Genomic DNA, 21,496 nt, shown 5'->3' with positions numbered 1-21,496 from the left:
ATGTGAACTGTAAATGCTCGAACCTTGCTCTGTGTCGCTGCTATTTTAACTGTTTATGTTTTGCATATTTTGCTAAACAGTACAAACCATTAGTTTGTATTTAATGACACCTCGGGTGGCTCAGTGGGCTTATATATCTCCTTGAGAGGCATGTGGCTTACCCCATGGACACAGTTTTAAGGTTATCTGGCCTACTCGGCATTTCATCCTTCCGAAATCAATAAAATGAGTGCCACAGAGTTGATAATAGTAACCATCTCTTCTTTACCCACTAGACGAGCCGTACTGGGTCAACGTGCACTTTACAAACACTGAAATTACATTTATATAGCGCATATTGCCCTGACGAGGCGCTGACATATGTTATGTTTATCTACGCATGCAGATTTAAAGGTCACAGACATACAACCTGTCGAGCAGCATGACTGGACAGGCATTTGCCTTTCTTCTGAGTGTGAAGTCTTTGGCATTCACAGATGACACGTTTGTGGCTAAATTAAGTTAACACCCACATACCATTTCCCGGAAGTTGGACTGGTCAGAATCACCTCAGCTCATGCTCCCTGGCTGCATTATCTGCGTGCTGTTCTTTGGGCCATATGTACGAAAGCTTTTTCCCATAGACACAGAATGGGTAAAATCCTTTGGTACATCTGGCCCTTTGTTCTTATTGTGCACTTTGAGCTATGCCCCAATCACAAACTCATAAAAACGTTAATGGCAGGGGCTCTGGCTAAACACTTATAAGATCTCAAAGGCAAGACCTATTGGTTATGCCAATGCTTGTTTAATAAAGATACTGCGCTTGACATGATTTCAGTAGCAATAATGTTTAATATGTTTTATTCAGTTCAGGGTTTTATGTAATGTAAAACTTTGTTTTCTAGTACTTATGATTGGGAATAGTAACATGTTTTTTCTGAAACCCTACATTTTTTCTACTACTGGTCGGGGTTGGTTTGGGAATAATAAATATCATCCCTCCAAAGTTCAGCACTTTCCCTATCTATCGCTCTTTCTGGAAAGGGAATAGAACATTTAACCTTTTCAAGTAAAATACTTTCCCTAATGTTGTTCATCTTGGAATGAGAATAGTAAATCTGACCCCCTCAAAGTCCGATACTTTCCCTACTGTTGCTCAGTTTAGAGTGGGAATAGTAAAACTGACCCACACAAAGTCTGATACTTTCCCTATTACATCTGTGTAACCAAGTAAGAATTCACTGTGTTAAGATAATCTTTTCTTGTTTTTATTGTTGAAGTAAATGTTTAGATAAGGAGGTAATAAACATCCCAGCCTCTGCTCCAACGTCCGTCCTCCTCTCGGTCGAGCCCTGCATTCTAAACCCACAGGACTCCAAGATTCCAGTCCCTAACAACAGATGAACATTCTAAATACGTAATGGACATTAATACAATGAATATAACACATCTCTCTCCAATTAAAATTAACAAAAGAAACAACCAGTAATATACGTAATGTTTTACATTTCTTAATCCGATAATCAGAAACACTCAAAAGTCATTTCAAGTCCAAGCATAGTCTTTCAGATGAGAAGGAATCTTGATTACTCTCTTGGATTTCCTTAACACTCCATCATTTGAAGGATGAGAGATCCTATCTTGTTGTGTTTTGAACTTCTTCACGTCTAAAGAGGCACCATAACACCTGACGACTATTTAAACTCCATATTCGACCATCTTCAGTCTTCACAGCATTGGTGAAGAGTTTTACAACTCTCATGGGAGATGACAACTTCTTTTCATTACTTCTAGGAAAAGGTCTTTTGATCATAACCCAATCACCAATACTAACAACAGTTTTCTTCACCAAATTTTTCTATCAAAATTACATTTGCTCTTTAAAGATTTCTCTTGTTCTCTAGCTTTCCAATTTACATCATTAGTATCTTCCCTTTTGCCACTCAAGAAATCATTCACCCAATTCGGCTCAAGAATGGTATTACCTCTTCTACCACGAAATAAAGCAAAAGGCGTTTCTCCTGTGGTGGAATGAGGAGTGTGTCTGTACACAGCTATTTTTTTCGTTACCTCTTGTTTCCAATTTAACCGACTGTCCTTAGCCATGGTGATAGTTTCCTTAATGACACAATTAAATCTCTCTACTAATCCATTACACTCTGGATGATATAAAGCACACAACTTATGCTTGATTCCACACCCTCTAAGAAACTCCTCCATATCTTTCGAAATGAGTTGAACCCCATTGTCGGTGAGAAGAGTGGAAGGAATACCTTCCTTAGTTATCAAATTTTTGAGGAAACTTATTACCTTCACAGTTTCTATGCCCTTGGTGAAGCGATCTCAGGCCATCTAGAATACATGTCAATTACAACAATAATAATGTCAGCTGAACCTTCACTATGTATGGGACCCAAAATGTCTAAAGCTACATCCTCCCATGGTCCTTTAGGCTTACTCCTTATTACCATGGGCTGTACTCTGGGTTTCATGGCTTTTTCACTTATTGCACACTGCATACAATCTCGAACAACTCTCTCAGCTTGAATATCCATGCCAGGCCACCAGTAAGACGATCGTAACCTTTCCTTGGTTTTGGAGATGCCCATATAACTACTATGCGCATGATCAATCAACTGATTCCTTACACTGGATGGAAGTATTAACCTTGTACCTCTAAGTAGTAAACCACGATCTACTGCTAATTGATCTTTCACAATCCAGAATTCTCCACATTTTGCGTTACCTTGAGTTTTACTTCTCCACCCGGATTGTACCAACTTCATTAGATCTTGTAAAGTGTCGTCAGATTCGGTTTCCTCCCGCCACCTTTCCTCAGAAATTGCTTCATAGTCAACCTCACACACACTTTCAAACTGTTCCAATTCCCCATCAAAATTAGGCTCATCCTGATCAGATAGGCAGGGTGACACTAATCTAGACAACATATCTGCAGAATAGTTGTCAGATCCAGAAACATACCTCACAACAAAATCAAACTCTTGCAAAGCTATTATCCATTACTAATTCTGCTTGACATCGAATCTATACCTTTGGAATTAAAGATTTCACACAAAGGTTTATGGCCTGTCCTCACTACAAAAGATCTTCCCCACAAGAACTTCTTCAATTTCTTAATAGCCCAGAATACAGCAAGAGCTTCTCTCTCTATTACTGAATACCTAGATTCAGTTCCCTTTAAACTTCTAGAAATGAACACAATGGTGTTCTCCAGACAACATACACCTTGCTGTAACACCATACTCAAACCTTTGATACTAGCATCGGTCGTCAGTACTGATTGTAAAGCCGGATCAAAATTCTTCAGCCTGGGTGCATTGGACAAACTGTCCTTTAAAGCAACAAATTCCTTCTCACAATTTTCATTCCATATAAATTTCCCTTTTTTAGCAAGAGTCTCATATTGAAGCAGGAGCTAGCAAAATCTTTAATAAACTTATTATAATATTCTGCCATTCCTAGAAACCGCATAAGCTCCTCCTTGGATGTGGGAGAGGTCAAACCACGAATAGTGTCAACGAGATCTTTCTTTGGTACTAAACCACCTCCAGTAATGGTGTGACCTAGGTAGTCAATTTTGTCAACTGCAAATTTGCATTTTTCAGCCTTAATGGTAAGATCATGTTCAGAAATTCTACTTAAAACTTGCCTGAGAATTACCTTGTGTTCAAATGTATCCCGGCCATACACTAAAATGTCGTCCTGGTAAACACAGACACCCCTGATGCCTCTCAATATTCATTCCATTGCTCTCTGGAAAACAGATGCAGCTGAGATCAACCCGAATGAATCTATACGTTCCAAAAGGAGTAATGAATGCTATAAAATTTCTGCAAGATTCATCCAACTTTATCTGGTGATAAGCTGAGGTTAGATCGATCGTGGAGAAAACCTTGGCCCCAGACACCACAGCTAACAAATCAGAAATATTGGAAAGAGGATATTTTTTCACAACCACACTTTTGTTAAGCCTCCGGAGGTCCACACAAAGCCTAATATTGCCATTAGATTTCTTGGCAATGACAATGGGAGACAACCATTCAGTTCCCTCAGTCCCCTCAATCACACCTTGTTTTATCAATTTCTGTAGCTCAGAACGTAATTCATCCCTTACCGCAAAGGGAACATTCCGAACTTTACTGCAATAAGGCACAGCACCCGAAAGTAACTTGATTTTGTGTGAGTACCCCTTCATACACCCAATTTTCTTTCTCACTGAAGACTTTTCCAAACTCCTTACGCAATACTTCTGAAAGAACAGTGGTAGACTCTATTTTTCCCACAGTGGAATCATGAGAATGTTTCAATATAATAGGAGGAGAACTATTAGGATCTAGCATCACACCCAGATCTTTCTGGTGCCACCAGCTTATGATACTATCCCCTTTCTTAGAAACATACATTTTCCCTGAAGTAAAACGTTGGTCATATTCGATTAACCCAACAAAATATCCATGTAGATCTATTGGTTCACCACCATAGGCACACAGGGTGATAGCAGGCCGCATCAGCTTGACTCTTCTTTTTAACTCATTCTGATAAAATGAGTTTGAAACTATTGAGATTTTCGTGAGTCAAAAAGTACTTTCGTTTTCCTACCTTCTACAGTAAAGTAGTCCAAGGGCCCACAGAACCTATTATCTGAAACTTGTAGAACTATTTGGCCACACAAAGTTGAATTATCATTGATATTGCTTGGATGATCATCAATAACACTCAGTGCCTGTTAAGATTTTTTTAGATTGCAAACCGACGAAAAATGTCGTTGATAGCTGGACAAGATTTGCTGTTTGCAAGATGACCTTCCCTTCCACATCTATAACACTTCTTTTTGCTAGTACTAGTAGTTTCCTGTCGGAAAACTTGTTGCCCTTAGATTTACTTGTACCAACCACTTTAATATCTTTCGAATCACTGTTTTTGACAACTTCAACACATTTAAGAGAATGCTCAATCCTCTTAGCAAGAGATATTACTTGATCAATTTGTGGATCATCTAATAACCACAATTCAACCCGTACTTTTTCAATGTTGCAACCTAGCATGAATTGGTCACGAATCCTTTCATCCAGTGTCGGACCAAACTTACATGATGACGCTAACCGTCTTAATTCTGTAATATAGTTTTCTACAGTTTCTCCTTCAGCTTGATGTCTTTTGCCAAAGTAATACCTCTCTAAGATAGTGCTAATTTTGGGTAAATAGTGAAGATCTAATTTCCTAATGCATATTTCGTATTCATTGAGATTGATGGCCTCACTATCAGGAAGATCGGGAAGATGATCAAAAATGTTTTGACCCTCTGTTCCCAAACAGTGAAGTAACAATGCAGTTCTTCTTTCATTACTCAAGGATGTACCACACACCCTGGAGTATCTTTCGAATACCTTCTTCCATTTACCCCACTTGATGGGAGGCACTCCAGGAGTGGAAAGAAAAAATGGAGGGGATGTAACGTTCTGCATAACAATAGGCTACAAGATTAGATTAGTAATCAGAATTCACAGACAAGCAAAGGGGTAACGTGGATTATGGGTGACAGATAATACCTGTAAAATTCAAGTAAAATAGCCAGTAAATAGTATATTTAGCATAAACTTAGAGTAAAGCACAACACTCTACAATAGTTTCAAAAGAAATGTAACTGAATATCCTCCTTATCAGCAGTAGTAATGAGTAATGAGAGTATGACTTGAAAGAAACACGTTGCTAAGCAACAAAACTAAACGTTGCCAATCGTAGAAATTTCTTTTCTTGAAGAGAAAGCGAAATTAGGAAGAGTCTGAAGCTAAGTCGGCGATAATAGGTAACAGCATAGTCTCCGAAGGTTGATTTCCCTAGGCAGCTGTCTACACGTCCAGTTGGAACACAGTCACTGTTGTTTCAAAGCTTCAGCAGCTGTTTATGCGACTGGATGAAGAGCCTGTCGCCACAGGGAAGTTCACCAATCAAAATGACTGGACACTGCAAGTGCAGACTCCGTACGGATCACAAATGCGGAAAGAAAGCGTCGGGTCTTTCAGCCAAAATGATGGAACCAAACGCCGCTAAAAGGTGTAAGGAGGCCGCGGGTGCGAGCCTCCATAAGGCTAACAACGGCGCTGAACTGTTTAAAGATGGTATGTGTAAAGCGGCAGTAAGCGCACACCAGAGAGCCAAGTTAAAGTCTATCACAGCGGCGCTGAGCGCCGGTAAACGCACAGCACGGAGGCAGCGCTAAATCATCAAAGCTTGAAACCATCACAGCGGCGCTGAATCATCGACAAACGGATTGCCTAAGGCGCCGGTAAACACACACCAGGAAGGCAAGTTAGAGTCTGCACGACAAGCCGTCGTTGTTGAAAGCCATAGTTCGTTTATCGAATATACTCGGGAGAAGAGGGAAAAAAATATATAAATTACATACAGTTGAAGTAATGATGAGCGCAGCATTGTCCCAGCACTGTAGAAGTGTAGCAACAGTGTTTCCCAGGGGAGGAGACAAAGAAACCAGTGCTCGCCGATGTGCGAAGTTGAAGCCGTTGATTGTTTGTCTTTGAGAGTCCTGGTGTAACGTAAAGGAGTTGGGATTTTGTCTGACACAGAGCAGGCTAGTCCAGCTCGTCGCCAGTGTAACGAAGTAAGAATTCACGGTGTTAAGATAAACATTTCTTGTTTTTATTGTTGAAGTAAATGTTAAGATAAGGAGGTAACAAACATCCCAGCCTCCGCTCCAACGTCCGTCCTCCTCTCGCTCGAGCCCTGCATTCTGAACCCATGCGACTCCAAGATTCCAGTCCCTAACAACAGATGAACATTCTAAATACGTAATGGACATTAATACAATGAATATAACAACCTGACATTGGAGTGAATAGCAATCTGACCTTGTCAAAGTACAACACTATTTTACAGTTGTTCAGACTGCAAAAGGAATAATAAATGTGATTTGCATTGATGTATGTGTTTTTGTTAAATTTTTGTTTGAATGGAATCATGAAGGCATTTAAAAAAAATGCATTTTAATGTTTATTAGATTGGATTTAGATTTGTAAATATTTCACCCCTTGTATCCAAGTCGTATATATGTTTATTGATGTTTGCTGGATTTAATATTAGTAGTAGTATTTGTGAATATTTTTAATTATATTTTTATTTCAATATAGTGTATGTTTTGCTTTAGTATTTTTTTAAGTTCAACAGTTTGTGGCTCCTGATGCTGTCATGAAGAGATTCACTTCTAGTACTATTGAGTTTCAATTGTCAGAGTGTATAAGTGCATTGAATGCAGCTTTTCACGGTGCAGCTGTTGAGTAACAAGCATAAGTCACTTGACCTGATGGAAGATAAAAGGCTATTAGTTAGATGTGAATAATTTGGAGAGTCTCACACCAATATTTTACACTATAATTGATGAAATGGAAGTTTGATAGTATTCATTTTTCGACACTTATTGCATGAGTACCCAACAGAAGAGACAAACTATGATTTCAATGTTGTTGATTCTCACCTTAAGGAGTAACCTTTCACTACAGTACTTTTTCCAGATCCTGTAAAATGTATAGGTGCTGCCAGATAGATTGGTTTAACTTCCAATTCGGTTGAAAAAAGTCTGATCCCGCATGATGTTCACAGTTTGCAGAACCATAATATGCAGCATTTGCATTTTAATGATTTTAAATAGGTCACCTGCTAGACTTTTCTGAATATTTTGCTGTTTATGTTATTTTTTCTTGGGAAAAAGTCAATGTTAGCTAACTGTAGTTGAGACTGAAAATAGTCTTCACTAGCTGGAGCATCTGATATTGGTTGAGTACTGGCTGGTACTTGTAAAATTCAGGCTGTAGAACAACGATGGTGGGTACTGGGTTGAACTGAAATAGGACATTCAAACACAAGTGCCCGTGCTTCCAACAGTGTTGAAAAGTTACATACATTCCTGTGTTTCAGGTAATTCATGTTTAGGATCCTGGTTATATACAAGGCAATGTAATGAATGAAGAACTGCTGGTTACCACTTGGATCCTTCTTAACATTGCTTGAAGTGTCAACAATTTTTGTTATAGCAACTTCGGTTCACTTTCATTAGACTAAATGATAAGATTCCAACTATCCTGCCGTGCTCAAAGAAGATGATAGACTGGGTGTGCATGTTAGTGTGCATGTTAGTGCTAATTGAATTGCATGTCAAGTCTGAGGGTTAACATTATTTGGTACATAGACCAAGTATATGCAGACTTTCTGCAAGTCAGTTCTTAAAAATGGATTGTCCATCAGATGATTTTGTCCTAGATACTATATGTAATGGTAAGGACAACTGCAAGTGTTGATGATCCTGTATCTGGAGTGTTAACAAATTGGAGAGTTCACACTTCTTTAGCATCAAATGTATTACGATTTCACCTACTTTTACAAGTAATTTGTGTTTACTGTGAACACTTCTTTCACTCAACTTTTTTGCTTTATCTGTACAGGACTGTTCAATGTGCCACTATTCTGCACAAACAATATTCAATTTTTCATTTTCCTTTGACTATGTGGGCAAGTTCTCCAACTTCGCTTTTTTGTTTCTTTGTTTAATGAACAATAAAACAGCTTTCTTGTTTTGTAACTACTTGTTAAAAGGGCAAAAATATTTTTCTGAATGTGTGATACATTATGTCAAAACAAATAGTTGTTTGGACTTATGGCTCACGTTGCACCTCAATGTGACCTAACGAATCACTTTATGCTCTGTATCATAACTTACTTAAATGCTTCAGGCACCCTCTGGTGGAGGGGGGACTTGAACTGGACCTATACTACCTAGTAGCTCAAATGAAGCATGCCGTGCATTGGTTTGAGGAGAGGTAGACCAGGGAGCCAAGGTTGTTTCGCATTGCATGTGCTTCAAAAGCTTTTGATGTTAGGGCCTGGGGTTCCAGACTTGGTGCCGGCTTCAGCCCAGTGCAGAGCCTGGGAGAGAGAGGTCAGACAGGTATTTCATAGGACGCTACATGCTATATATGGGTATTTGGACGCTGCACCTGTTTGCACTCATAGCGGGGATGATGTCAGTCCACAGGTGGCAAGTCGGGGTGGGATTCCATGCAACTTATACCCAAATGATTGGTTTATTACTCTGGCTGACGAAGTGGCATAGTTTGACTTGGGGACCATACAGTTTCTACATTTTATTAAAATTGCAGCGAGAGACTGAGAGATTTGGCCTTCCTTCTATCCCACGGGAGTCACAGACATTGGGGATACTGCTTAGTGTGGCTGGGGGGTATAGGGGAATGATTTTGCATATCTATAGAGTGCTGCAGGAGGATTTGCTTTTGTGTGATTTGCTGGTGCACACTAGGTGTCATGAGATTCTGGTACTGCTCTTTCTAACAAGAATGGGAGGGCGTCCATGAACCAGTGGCATAACGAAACCTGAGGGTGGACCCCTGCAAAATAAATGGGAGAGGCCACCCACGCTCTGGACCAAGTCAGGAGCTCTCAGGCCAGTGGCCCACCGCCCGTACAGACTGCCTCAGGGGGGCCCCTGGAGCACGCCCCCCCTCCTGCACCGCAGGGGCTATTGTTACACACCTTCCATTAAGAGATAAACGGAACCTCCATGAATGTGAGATTCAAACTGCTTCAGTATAATGTAGTCCACCAGGTATACTTTACCCAGCACACGCTGTATGCAGTTTACCCAGAGCGTTCGTACTCCTGTCCCTGCTGTGCCAAGCCAGGGGTGGACTTTCTACATACGTTTTGGGTGTGTCCTGAATTTGATACTTTCTAGCAGACAATATTGGAGACCATGAATGCGGTTACGGGGTGGTATGTTCCCAAGGATGTTGGGTTGTGCCTGCTGGGGAGGATCCCGGCTCAAAAGAAGAAAAAAAAGCTTAGCAGGAAATTTCTACTTTTGGGTTTGGTACTCGATAAGCGGAGGATTTACATTATTCAGTTGTCTCCTGTCGCCCGGAGAGTGACTAGTTGACTGCGAGATATGACTGAATGGGCAGTGGCCAAGGAGTGCCATATGCGAAAAACATGCAGAGATAATAAGCTTGTGGACGATCTGCAGGCCTGGGCGGCAATGCTTGCTGACATTCTGGGGCCTCCGGAAGCCCCAACCCCAACCCCCATAAGCTGCAGTATAGTGGGGAGGGTGAGGGCCAAGTTGCCTGACTGGAGGTCTATGATTGGTGCGTTTTCCTACTGTGTGTGATAGTGTGGGGACATTTCTTCGAACCGACTTTTGCATAAAGTAATTTCATTTGTTCAACATGTGGTCCTATTTATGTGCTAAGGGAGAGCATGTTGGGGTTGGGAGGTGAGGTTTTGGGTTTTTTCCACAATGATCTGCTAATGTGATAAGCTTGTCATATTTAAATGCCAATTGTTAGAAATGGGGTCTTTGGTTGACAGTCAGGTTACCCCCTGTTCAAGCAACGACCCTCACTCTAGTCAGGGTAAAAGAGAATCACCCTCAGCTAATCCCTGCTTACCCCCTTGGTAGCTTGGCAGAGCAGTAGGCTTAACTTCAGAGTGCTAGGTGTAAAGTATTTGTACCAAAACACAAACAGTAACTTAATGAAAACACTACAAAATGACACAACACAGGTTTAGAAAAATAGGAAATATTTATCTAAACAAAACAAGACCAAAACGACAAAATTCCACAATAAACAAGTCAAGTCATCAATTAAAAATCAAAAAAGAGTCTTTAAGTAGTTTTTAAACACACGCTAGTGCTGCTAGCGTGAAAATATACTTGGTGCGTGTCAAAAATAACCCCGCACGGGCGGGTGTGCATCAAAAAGGGCTTGCGATGCGTCGATATCACTCACGAGCGATACCTTGCGTCGTTTCCCCCTTCTGTCGAGTCAGTGTGTGTCGGTTCTTCTCTCCGCAGGAGAGCAATGCGTCGATTTAGTCCGCACACGGATCCAGGCAGGCCTTGCGTTGTTTTTGCACGCACAACGATGGTTCGCATCAGAAATCCAGCCGCACGATAATCCGAAAACCACGCAGCGCGGATTGCGATCTCCCAGCCTCCGGCAGCAATGCTGCACGTCGTTTCTCCTGCTCCGTGCGTCTATTCTTCGGTCACGTTTCCGGCGAGCCTCGATTCTCAGTCGCGGAGCCGGCGGCACGTCGTTTCTGCAGCCGCATATCAGAGTTGTGTCGATCTTATCCCTGCACGGCGCTCTGTGCTTGGATTTCTTCCTCTTAGGCTGGCAGCTTCTCCTTTCAGGGTCCCAGGAACTGGATGGGCACCACAGGGCAGAGTAGGAGTCTCTCCCGAGACTCCAGGTGCTGGCAGAGAGAAGTCTTTGCTGTCACTGAGCCTTCAAACAACAGGAGGCAAGCTCTAAATCAAGCCCTTGGAGATTTCTTCTCAAGATGGAAGGAACACAAAGTCCAGTCTTTGCCCTCTTCCTCTGGCAGAAGCAGCAACTGCAGGATAGCTCCACAAAGCACAGTCATAGGCAGGGCAGCTCTTCTTCCTCAGCTCTTCAGCTCTTCTCCAGGCAGAGGTTCCTCTTGTTTCCAGAAGTGGTTTTAACGTCTGTGGTTTTGGGTGCCCTTCTTTTACCCAATTTCTCCTTTGAAGTAGGCCTACTTCAAACTAAAGTCTCTTTTGAATGTGAAATCCTGCCTTGCCCAGGCCAGACCCCAGACACTCACCAAGGGGTTGGAGACTGCATTGTGTGAGGGCAGGCACAGCCCTTTCAGGTGTGAGTGACCATTCCTCCCCTCCCTCCTAGCACAGATGGTGCATCAGAATATGCAGGCTACACCCCAGCTCCCCTTGTGTCACTGTCTAGAGTGAGGTGCAACCAGCCAACTGTCAAACTGACCCAGACGGGGAATCCACAAACAGGCAGAGTCACAGAAATGGTATACACAAGAAAATGCTCACTTTCTAAAAGTGGTATTTCCAAACACACAATCTCAAAATCAACTTTACTAAAAGATGTATTTTTAAATTGTGATCTCAGAGACACCAAACTCCACATGTCCATCCGCTCCAAAAGGGAATCTACACTTTGATCAGATTTAAAAGTAGCCCCGATGTTAACCTATGAGAGGGACAGGCCTTGCAACAGTGAAAAGAGAATTTAGCAATATTTCACTGTCATGACATATAAAACACATTACTATATGTCCTACCTTAACTATACACTGCACCCTGCCCTTGGGGCTGCCTAGAGCCTACCTTAGGGGTGTCTGACATGTAAGAAAAGGGAAGGTCTAGGCCTGGCAAGTGGGTGCACTTGCCAAGTCGAATTTACAGTTAAAACTGCAAACACAGACAGTGCAGTGGAAACGTCTGAGACATGATTACAGAGCTACTTATGTGGGTGACACAACCAGTGCTGCAGGCCCACTAGTAGTATTTGATTTACAGGCCCTGGCACCTCCAGTGCACTTTACTAGGGACTTACTAGTAAATCAAATATGCCAATCATGGATAAGCCAATTACATACACATTTTGTAAAGGAGCACTTGCACTTTAGCACTGGTTAGCAGTGGTAAAGTGCCCAGAGTAACAAAAACAGCAAAATCAGAGTCCAGCACACATCAACAACCTGGGGAACAGAGGCAAAAAGTTAAGGGAGACCACGCCAAGGATGTAAAGTCTAACACCAATAAAATGTATAATATAAAAACTTACTTAAATACTGTCTTAAAAACTTAATTAGGTGAATAACTGTAGGAAAGCAATTATCCTTAAATTCATTTGTGTACTGTATAGCTGACAACCGATTTAGCTGAAGCAAAAGAAAATGGAGTTACAGGATTATGATAAGGCAATATGAAAATACATGCACTATTTGAAGAGAAATGGACTCACCCAGATAGTAAAATAATGCCAGCATCACTAGCCTCAGCCGAATTATAAATGGAAAACAGATAATCAAATGTCTCCTTAAACCAATTAATTTGTTGATGAATAGGTGTGCCTAGAAAGAAGACAAGGTTCATTTGTTGAGACATAAAATAGTTGGGCACCATCCCAATCATTGGATTTTAAAGCATGAATAACAAACATATAAAGGACATAATAGATGTAGCTTTTGTATGGAGAGTGCATGGTAAGACACAGACGTTCATGCACACATTGATATAGATCAATCTTGCATGCAGACTAAGGGGCTCATTAAAAGTTTGGCGGTCCCAACCCCCCTGCCCTATTACAAGGGTTCTGCCAGCCTGACCTGGGTGACTGATGGAAACCTTGAAATAGAGTGTTCCCCCTGGTCTGACCACCTGGAACAGTGCCACGAGATAACACTCGGCTCAATTAAAGGAGCCGAGTGCTATATCACAGCACAGAGGGAGCCACCTAGCACCCTTGAAATGCGCACTGTCTACAAAGCAGACAGTGCGCATTCCAATCGTGCTGGGCAGAGGGGCCCCTGCACTGCCCATGCAATAGGTCTAGGCAGTGCAGTGGTCTAGGCAGTGCAGTGGCACCCCAGTGGTCCCCTTCACTTGTTCTCCGCCAGCCTTTTCATGGTGTGAAACCACCATGAAAAGGCTGGCGGAGAACACGGTTGTAAACAGCAAGGTGGCGCTGAGTTCAGTGCCGCCCTGGCTGACTACAACCAGGACCCTCATCACCCTGTCGGGATCATGAATCCTGGCGAAGACGGTGTCGCGTGGGCTCTCATTATCCTAAATGAGACTACTGGATTTCTAGGCAGCAGGATCGATAACGGTGTGGGGGACTGAGTCTGACCCACGTGTAAGGAACTCTGTCACCCTAAATCCGGTGTTTGCTCCGGCTAACTAGCAGTGCCTCATTTCTCCCATGGGGAAGAAATGATTGGGCAGCCGAGCGCATGACATCTTTGGAACTTCTCAGGGAAGTCGTGGTCACTCAGATCCAAACCAACTCTCTCATTTACAATATGATCTCATATACAAATGACAAAAACAGTATAAGTTTTATATAATGTTTTAATAAAACAACTGTATTTTAGATAATAAGGCGTGAGCCGCAATAACCAGAACAATACAACACAGTAGGATTGAAATAGTCACCAGGAGAGTAAAACATAAGAATAAAGCTATCATAGTGCCTAACAGTTTCTACTCTCCCTCTGCTTGTTCTATTTAGAACACAGCATGTTAAGCTTCTAGCTTGCCTTTCTGAATCACTGGGGAGACATCAGCCCTCATACCTGAGCAAAGGCCTGTGATCTTGGTTCAGCATCTGCAACGAGGCAGTCAGCGTCTAGTTGTGGTTCCCTGGTCGGAATCTCCCTCTTGCGTGTATTGGGACAAGGAAGTGATTTTATAACTAACATGTCAGCGTGCTCACAAAATGTCCCTACGCAGGAATGCCAAGTCTAAACTCCTACCACGTCTATCGGCAATGTAACAGACTGTATCCTTGACTGAAGCACAGAGTGAATGTGTTATGGAGAACTCCAGTGCTGAAGTAGGCTAAACAGTGTGATATGAATAAAAAACAAAACCGTAGAACTGGCTATTTGAAAAATAACAGTACGAAGCCCAATAAAAAGCATTTAGAGCAAAGTGCACAGAGGCTCTAAACTGCAAGCAAATGAATAAAATACATCCAGGGCAAAGTGCACAAAGGCCTAAAGCCTGAAGCTAACGCGCAAAAGGATACGTAAAACTAACCACACTACACCCTCCCCTTGTCGGTAGCAAGTGGTTCCAATAATATAAAAATATGCCCCAGATATAAACAATACCTAAAATTATATACATATTTCGACAAGGTCAGAAGATAACAAAGTCATAAATTTAGGAAACATGTGACGATAAAGCCAAATTCAATATAAAGTCAATTTTGCAGGAGAGGGAAAAAAAATCCAATTGTTAAACAGAAGCAATAGAAAGTAGGAGCTCCTCCACTTCGATATAAGTCAATATCGGAAGATCCACGCCACAAAGTACCATGGAGCAGGTGTGTTCCAAAGCCCCAAAACCATTCAGGGCGGCACCCCGTGCAGGGCCTATGAATGAGACAAAACCATCTTCCTCCAGGAAGGGAATCTCATAAACTGCCTCACGAAGCAAACGCAACCGTAGTGCACAAGTCTGGGAATGAGCCCTAATCGGGAACATCAACAGATCAGGATCGACCACTGGAGGGCGCTGCAGCGAGAGACAGAGAGACAGTGCATGTTCAAACGAGCACCAAAGGCACCGAAACACGGGTTGCACAAAATCCAAAACCGGTCGGAATGACAGAGACCAGTCACACTCCAAATGGGCCAGGAGTGTTGCTCCAAAATGCTGCATCATGCGTTCACGACACAGCTGTGCCGACGGGAGCAGCAATATAGGATCTCGCCGTGGAGGGACAGCCATTGTGAAAAAATAGCAACAACAGTAAGACACCAGCCAATAAAGCCAAAGTAATCGGGAAAACCCCAAAAATGCTTCTAAAAATAGAGTGTATAGCCGAAGGTATCAAACCGAATATGGAAGAGAAGGTGTGAGCAAAACCAACACCAACGGCTTTGAAAAAATTTGCAATACCAGCAGTGCTGGATGCATTAAATATACGTCCCACAAGTTCACCGAAGTGACTTGGAAAGTTAGTATTCAAAAGGGACTGTATTTCCGCCGATGACCTTGCCACCTGAAGTGCGTAGGTCTCGCTCGCAGATGTAAGGGCCACATGCTTTTGAAACAATAAAACCTTTAGTCGACTCAACTTGTCGAAATTAACCTTGGAAGTAGCAATATGAGGCCAGATGTCCGCCACCTCCCTAATTTGAGTGGGGGGAAACAACACATTCCCGCAGCACGTAACGGCCTTGTTGACAACGACAACGTAAACTATTCCGGCATGCATGCCACAGCAGCGTTCGCTGTTAAGAACAATGTAACTGCCGTTAGAAAGCACCTGGAAAGTGTTTTTAATAACCGGGACTGGAACTCCCTTCAGATAACAAACTAAGTTAGCAATCGAAGCGTTACACGCTCCGTGCAAGGACAGCTGTTTACAAACCATAAAATGGCTGACAGAAGTTTCGCATTCACTACCGCTAAGAAAAACCTCCCTCAAACCATTAATACATCTGTATTGAAAGGGAAGCTCCCACACCTCGTGTATGTAACTGTCTCCCAGTAGTTCATATCTACCCACCGGAATGTGCTTCAAACAAGAAGTAAATTGCAGAGTGGAGATAGGCAGATTAATAACCCCATGAATCAACCACTCAGCTGACGGAATCTCAGCAACCGTGAATGGCAGTTTCTCCAATTTCTCAATATTCAACATGACATACGTCGCTTCCTTTTTAGCCATCAGCTGTTGTTGACGAGTCAAATTAAAGGAGACAAAGATCTCTCTGGCACGAATGTGCTGCCATGGAACGCGACCTGCCTTCAAGGTCTGAAGAGTCCAACCCAGCTGCATGATGGACCGCGTCTGACTCTGCCCATGCTATAAAGAAGACATGTCCGATTTAATAATGTCAATAGCAGAGGAAACAATGCTGTCAATCGTGTAAACACCCAGAAAGGTTATGCATGCCATTATCAACAACAGACAAAGTCTACAGCAGGTTTTCCTGATCAATCTGCCTCAACCGGGCTGCAGCCTCCTGTTGTGAAAGCTTCCAAATCTCATTATAAACTTCGTATAAAAATATTTTCGTCTGTGGTACCTTGGGACCTGACAAAAAATCTTGTAAATCAGTATCATTAGACAGCGACGTGAGATGTGACTTAACTGCATCCAGCGTGGATGACTTCAACCATTGCTGACAAAGCTTCCCCACGCTGTATGTAGTTATAATATCAGCATGTTCTGGTGAAATGTAACAAGGGTCTGCCCTACTAGTCCTGAACCCCCCTGAAGAGGTGACAAAACGTTGATGACACTTATTAGTGTCTATAGGCCATAATAACCACCCGCCCGGATGTAGCGATGAAGTGTTAAGCGTACCATTCTGGACCCAATGTGTAAATTCACTAAAAGTAGCATTCACATAGTGCTGCCAGTTGTTTAATTTGGAAGGGACAGGTATACTAGGCAAATTTAACTCTCTAATTGTTGCCAAGCCCAAACAGCTAGTCTGTTGTACTGTGTCATTGAGGAAAATCATCTGCACAGGGATAATACATGCTCTAAATAATGTGTCCCTGCCTCGCATCTGCCAATTTTTCGTACCCCAAACACTTTTCAAGTCAACAGTCTTAAACCAGTATTCATACCCCTCGACCGAAAGTTTAGATACAAACAAATTTGAATACAGTAATTTAGTATCGGTCAATAACATTTGCTTATTAGAATACGGAGTAACTTTAAAATAGTAAGACTTAGCATTTCGTTGATCATGCCCAGAAAAATATGCAAATTTATCATAATACGTTTTCGAACTCCCTTGTGGAGGAGTCGAGCAATGTTCCCATTGCACATAATTAAATATGGACTTAGGGCTACTAGCTTTATGAATAAAGTGGTGTCCATAATAGTTGTAGCAAAACATGTCACCATGATTATCTCTAAATTGGTAAGCATCTTCATCGTCATAGACAGTATAATATTGCAAATCTGTCAGCATAGAATCTACTGTCTTCACATCCCAATCATCAGAAACAATGCCTGGTATAACAATATCATTCATTGATAACTTGAGGACATACGGTATTTGAATCAATTCAGTGGGACCATATATATCAAACATTACTTTATCCCACACAATCCCATCCGGAATCGGTTCTGCAGAAATGTTTACTTTGGACAAGTCTCTTCGAACCATATGAGACGAAAAACGTGGTTTTAAAACAGTCTCCACGTGCTCAATGTCAGATCGATTAGGAAGAAAATGACCATGTATTACCAGGAAAAAAGTAACCACAAATCCCAACCACAAAAAAAGAGTCATTACAGCCATAAAAAGCCACAAATAGTTCCAAGGAAAAACAAAATATGTGTGTTTAAGCCAACACAGCAGCTTACGTGGACCTCGGACTGTAGACATCGAGGACAAGGAGCTGGACACTGCATCATCAGTGTCGTTGAAGCAGCCAGAGGCAGTTCTTACAAAAGGTGCAACTGAACAAAGAAGCAGATGGAGGCTCTCGCCTAGGCACGCTATAAACCACATGTTTAGAAACATCAGCAGAACGTACAGCAACTTGATCAAAAGATTCCATATTAATCGTTGTTTGTGGAACAATCGCAAGATCATCTTCCACCCTCCCCAAGCTCGGAGAGGAAACAGTGTCAGTGTAAATCACCTGCAGCTGGACTTCTTCCCCAGTAGTGAGAGGGATTCCGGAACTACTGAGTGTCCCTCTTGGTCTGCTGTGCAGAATCGGCCACATGTTGTAACTTGACATTATCAATGGAAACAAAGCGATTTCCTTTGGCCCCTCGCAGCGGCGGTAAAATCACAGTTCTCGTGCCGCTAACCCCTAACACAGGCAGGTGCTCGATAAGAAGGACCAAATTCTTTCTTTACTGCGACCTTTTCACGCACTAGATCCCCAATCCTGGGTATCCAACCAGTAGGTGTTACTGGCTCATCCTTAATTCCTGAGGAGGCAGCACTTGCAGAAGAGTTATCTTCACGGAATTGTTGCAAATCCTGCAAAACAGTGACACGATCATTTATGTCAAAGGGCGTATCTGCCACCTCCACACCAGGACCATCTAGATCAGGAACATACATTTGTGTTCCAAACAGGCACTCACATGAAGTACGACCCCCCAGTGACCGTCTAGGCAAGTTATTAAGTGCTCTCTGTACTCCATACAGGTGGGCTAGCCAACTACGACCCGTACCTATAACCCTGGCCGTTAAGGATTGCTTTAAATCACGATTTAAACGCTCCACGACAGAATTTCCCTCGGGATGAAATGGAGACGAGAACTGGAGTTGGACCCCCAACGAAGCCATGGTGTCCCTGAATGCCTTAGAGGCAAAAGCAGGGCCGTGGTCCAAATGAAAAGCCGCAACTGCAAATGTATCGACAAAGATGCACAAATCCTTAATAACAGTCCGAGCGTCAGCCGAGCGTTGTGGCCAGACCCACACAAATCTGGAGCACGAATCTACAGCAACCAATATATATTTGTATGCACTATCTGGTGTCAGCGGACCACAATGATCCAAGTATACACACTGTAAAGGTTTATTTGAAATCAGGAGGGGCGTCTGCTGCGGGCGTCTAGCCGACGAAGCCTTAATTTGTTGACAAACGTGACAACAAAGGACATATTGCTTCGTCTCTTTATAGAGACCAGGCTACCAATAACGAGCCTGTAAAAGCGAAATAGTGGCAGCCACACCAGCATGTGCAGATGCCGCCCCCTCATGTGCTGCAGAAATTAATCAAGGTCTCTCAATTTTATTGGGTATTTCACGTACACCAATGCCTGGAATATTAACAACAGCATTTAATGCACTACTCAAGCAGTAACTATATTTAGAAGGAAATCCTCTAGGAAATGGCGTGCCATCAGCCGTAGCTTTCAAAGCAGCCAAAATCTCCGTGTCTGGTTTGGAACTCGAACGAGTCACTGCGGCTACAGTGGCGACATCCACTGCCGACTTTGCGGCTTCATCAGCCAAAGTATTCCCAGCAACGTGTATTCCAACGCGCTGGTGTCCAAGTGTATGCACAACATGGACCATAGGAAGCGTCTCTTTCAGATCCGCAACCTTACCCCACAACAATTTGTGTTTAATGGTGTTGCCCTTAGAATCTCTGAACCCATTCAACTTCCAATAGTGCAGATATTCATTGAAAGACTGAACACAGTAGTAGGAGTCACAGACCAGCAAGGTCAAAATCGCCGGATCCGCGTGCTCCAACGCTAACAATAGAGCTTTGAGCCCAGCCAGCTGTGCCGTGCAATCTCCCAAGGTTTTAGTATAAGTATGTCGGGGGCAGAACACTTCCCCCTCCATAGTGCCGCTCACCACCGCACATGCAGCAGAACACTGTTGTTTAGTCCCAACCGCTGGTTGCGCAGAGCCATCGGTATACATAACCACCTGATATTGGTCAATAGGCAATGTACCAGCAGGAACTGGGTACTCCATTTCATATTGAAGAAATTCTTGAGTCTGCAGCTTAGGGTCAAATATGTAATCTACATCAGTGGCAGTCAAAGACGTAGCCCATTATATCCATCGCGGGTGTAAAGCTTTCGAATTAGGAACACTCGCTTTAGTAACAGCCTCTAAGGCTGGAATCGGGGAAACGACAATGATGCGTTGGCCCTGGGCAAGCGGTCTTTCTTTAATCACAGCCATCTGTACTGCAGTGAGTATCTTCTCAGTCTGTGCAAATCGTTGTTCTGCAGCAGAATACAAGTGGGACTTGTATGCAATCGGGACTGTCTCACCTTCATTAAAGGTGACATATGTAAACCCAACAGCCCCCGGTATCACCCTGATGACCAAATGTGTCTTATTGTCCCGTGTGTGTAAGTGTTTAACTGCTAAGAGATCAGTCTGTAACTCTCGTAGTATGTGTGTATGCTCAATTGTCCAAAATCTACTCAAAAAATTCGGGTGAATCAATTCATATAAGGGTTTTATACGCGTAGCATAATCAGGAATGTAAGTTCTGCCAAAATTCAGAAACCCCAACAATGACTGGAGCTTCCGAACCGTATTAGGAGGCTGAAATAAAGCACATTTCTTCAAAAAATTAGGCGCTAAGCTTTTGCCCTCACTCGACAACTCATATCCCAGGAAAATGACGCTGAGGAAGGCAATCTTCGATTTCTTAAAATTAAACTTATAGCCAATTTCAGCAAACCCCACAACAATGCGCGATACACGCCTTAGATGTTGCAGAATCTCATCGTCCATCAGATATATATCATCAACGTATGATAACGCTTCAGGGTCCAACTCGTGCAGCATCTCAGCCACACAAGCCGAAAACAGTCCTGGGCTATTCTTATACCCCTGAGGCAAACGACAAAACTTTTTCTGAGAGCCAAACGCACTGAAACTGGTATAGTCCCGACTTTCGGACGCTATATTTTGGCAGAAAAACCCATTCGAGATATCTAACGTTGTTTTGTATTTCTTACGCACTATATTATTCATAAGCGCCGTGCTATGTGAATTCTGTATTGCATATGTGCGTGTATGACCATTTAAATGTCTGTAATCCACCACTGTCCTATATGAATGGTCCGGTTTAGCAACCGGAAATAAGGGATTATTCATTGGCGAGACACAGGGCTCAATTACTCCATGGTACTCCAATTGTGTAAGAATTTTCCTAACCGATGCCCTTGCCTCAAATTTGATAGGATACTGCGGCTGTGGCTGAGGTTCGCCCTTTATCGGAATTACATGATAAGGTGATTGTCTATCCCACCCCACGTTATTTCTATATAGGGCGGGAGCCTGTGCTAGTGTCCATGTTTTACTATAGGACTCCGCTAGTTCTCTCGGAACAAGTGGTGAGAAGGAAGGTGTAATAACCTCCTCCCCAACCGGACAGTCGCGAACAAAGTCAGGTGGCCAATCCTGTTCGGCCAGCAGAACATCATAT

General features: G+C 42.7%; 1 protein-coding gene across 6 annotated transcripts in view; it reads right to left on the bottom strand.

Moving 5' to 3' along the window:
• The window catches only part of DDO (D-aspartate oxidase), a 245,331-nt gene that overhangs the window by 55,338 nt on the left and 168,497 nt on the right, over positions 1-21,496 (bottom strand). For all 6 annotated transcript variants that reach the window (XM_069234614.1, XM_069234613.1, XM_069234618.1 and 3 more), the window contains one exon: positions 12,831-12,939. In XM_069234614.1, coding sequence (XP_069090715.1) covers positions 12,831-12,939 — 109 coding nt within the window. The remainder of the gene's footprint in view (positions 1-12,830; positions 12,940-21,496) is intronic.

Source organism: Pleurodeles waltl, chromosome 5 (assembly GCF_031143425.1).
Source record: "Pleurodeles waltl isolate 20211129_DDA chromosome 5, aPleWal1.hap1.20221129, whole genome shotgun sequence".
Lineage (NCBI taxonomy): Eukaryota > Metazoa > Chordata > Amphibia > Caudata > Salamandridae > Pleurodeles > Pleurodeles waltl.
Note: the sequence above shows the minus strand (reverse complement) of the source record. Positions and strands in the feature narration are given on the sequence as shown.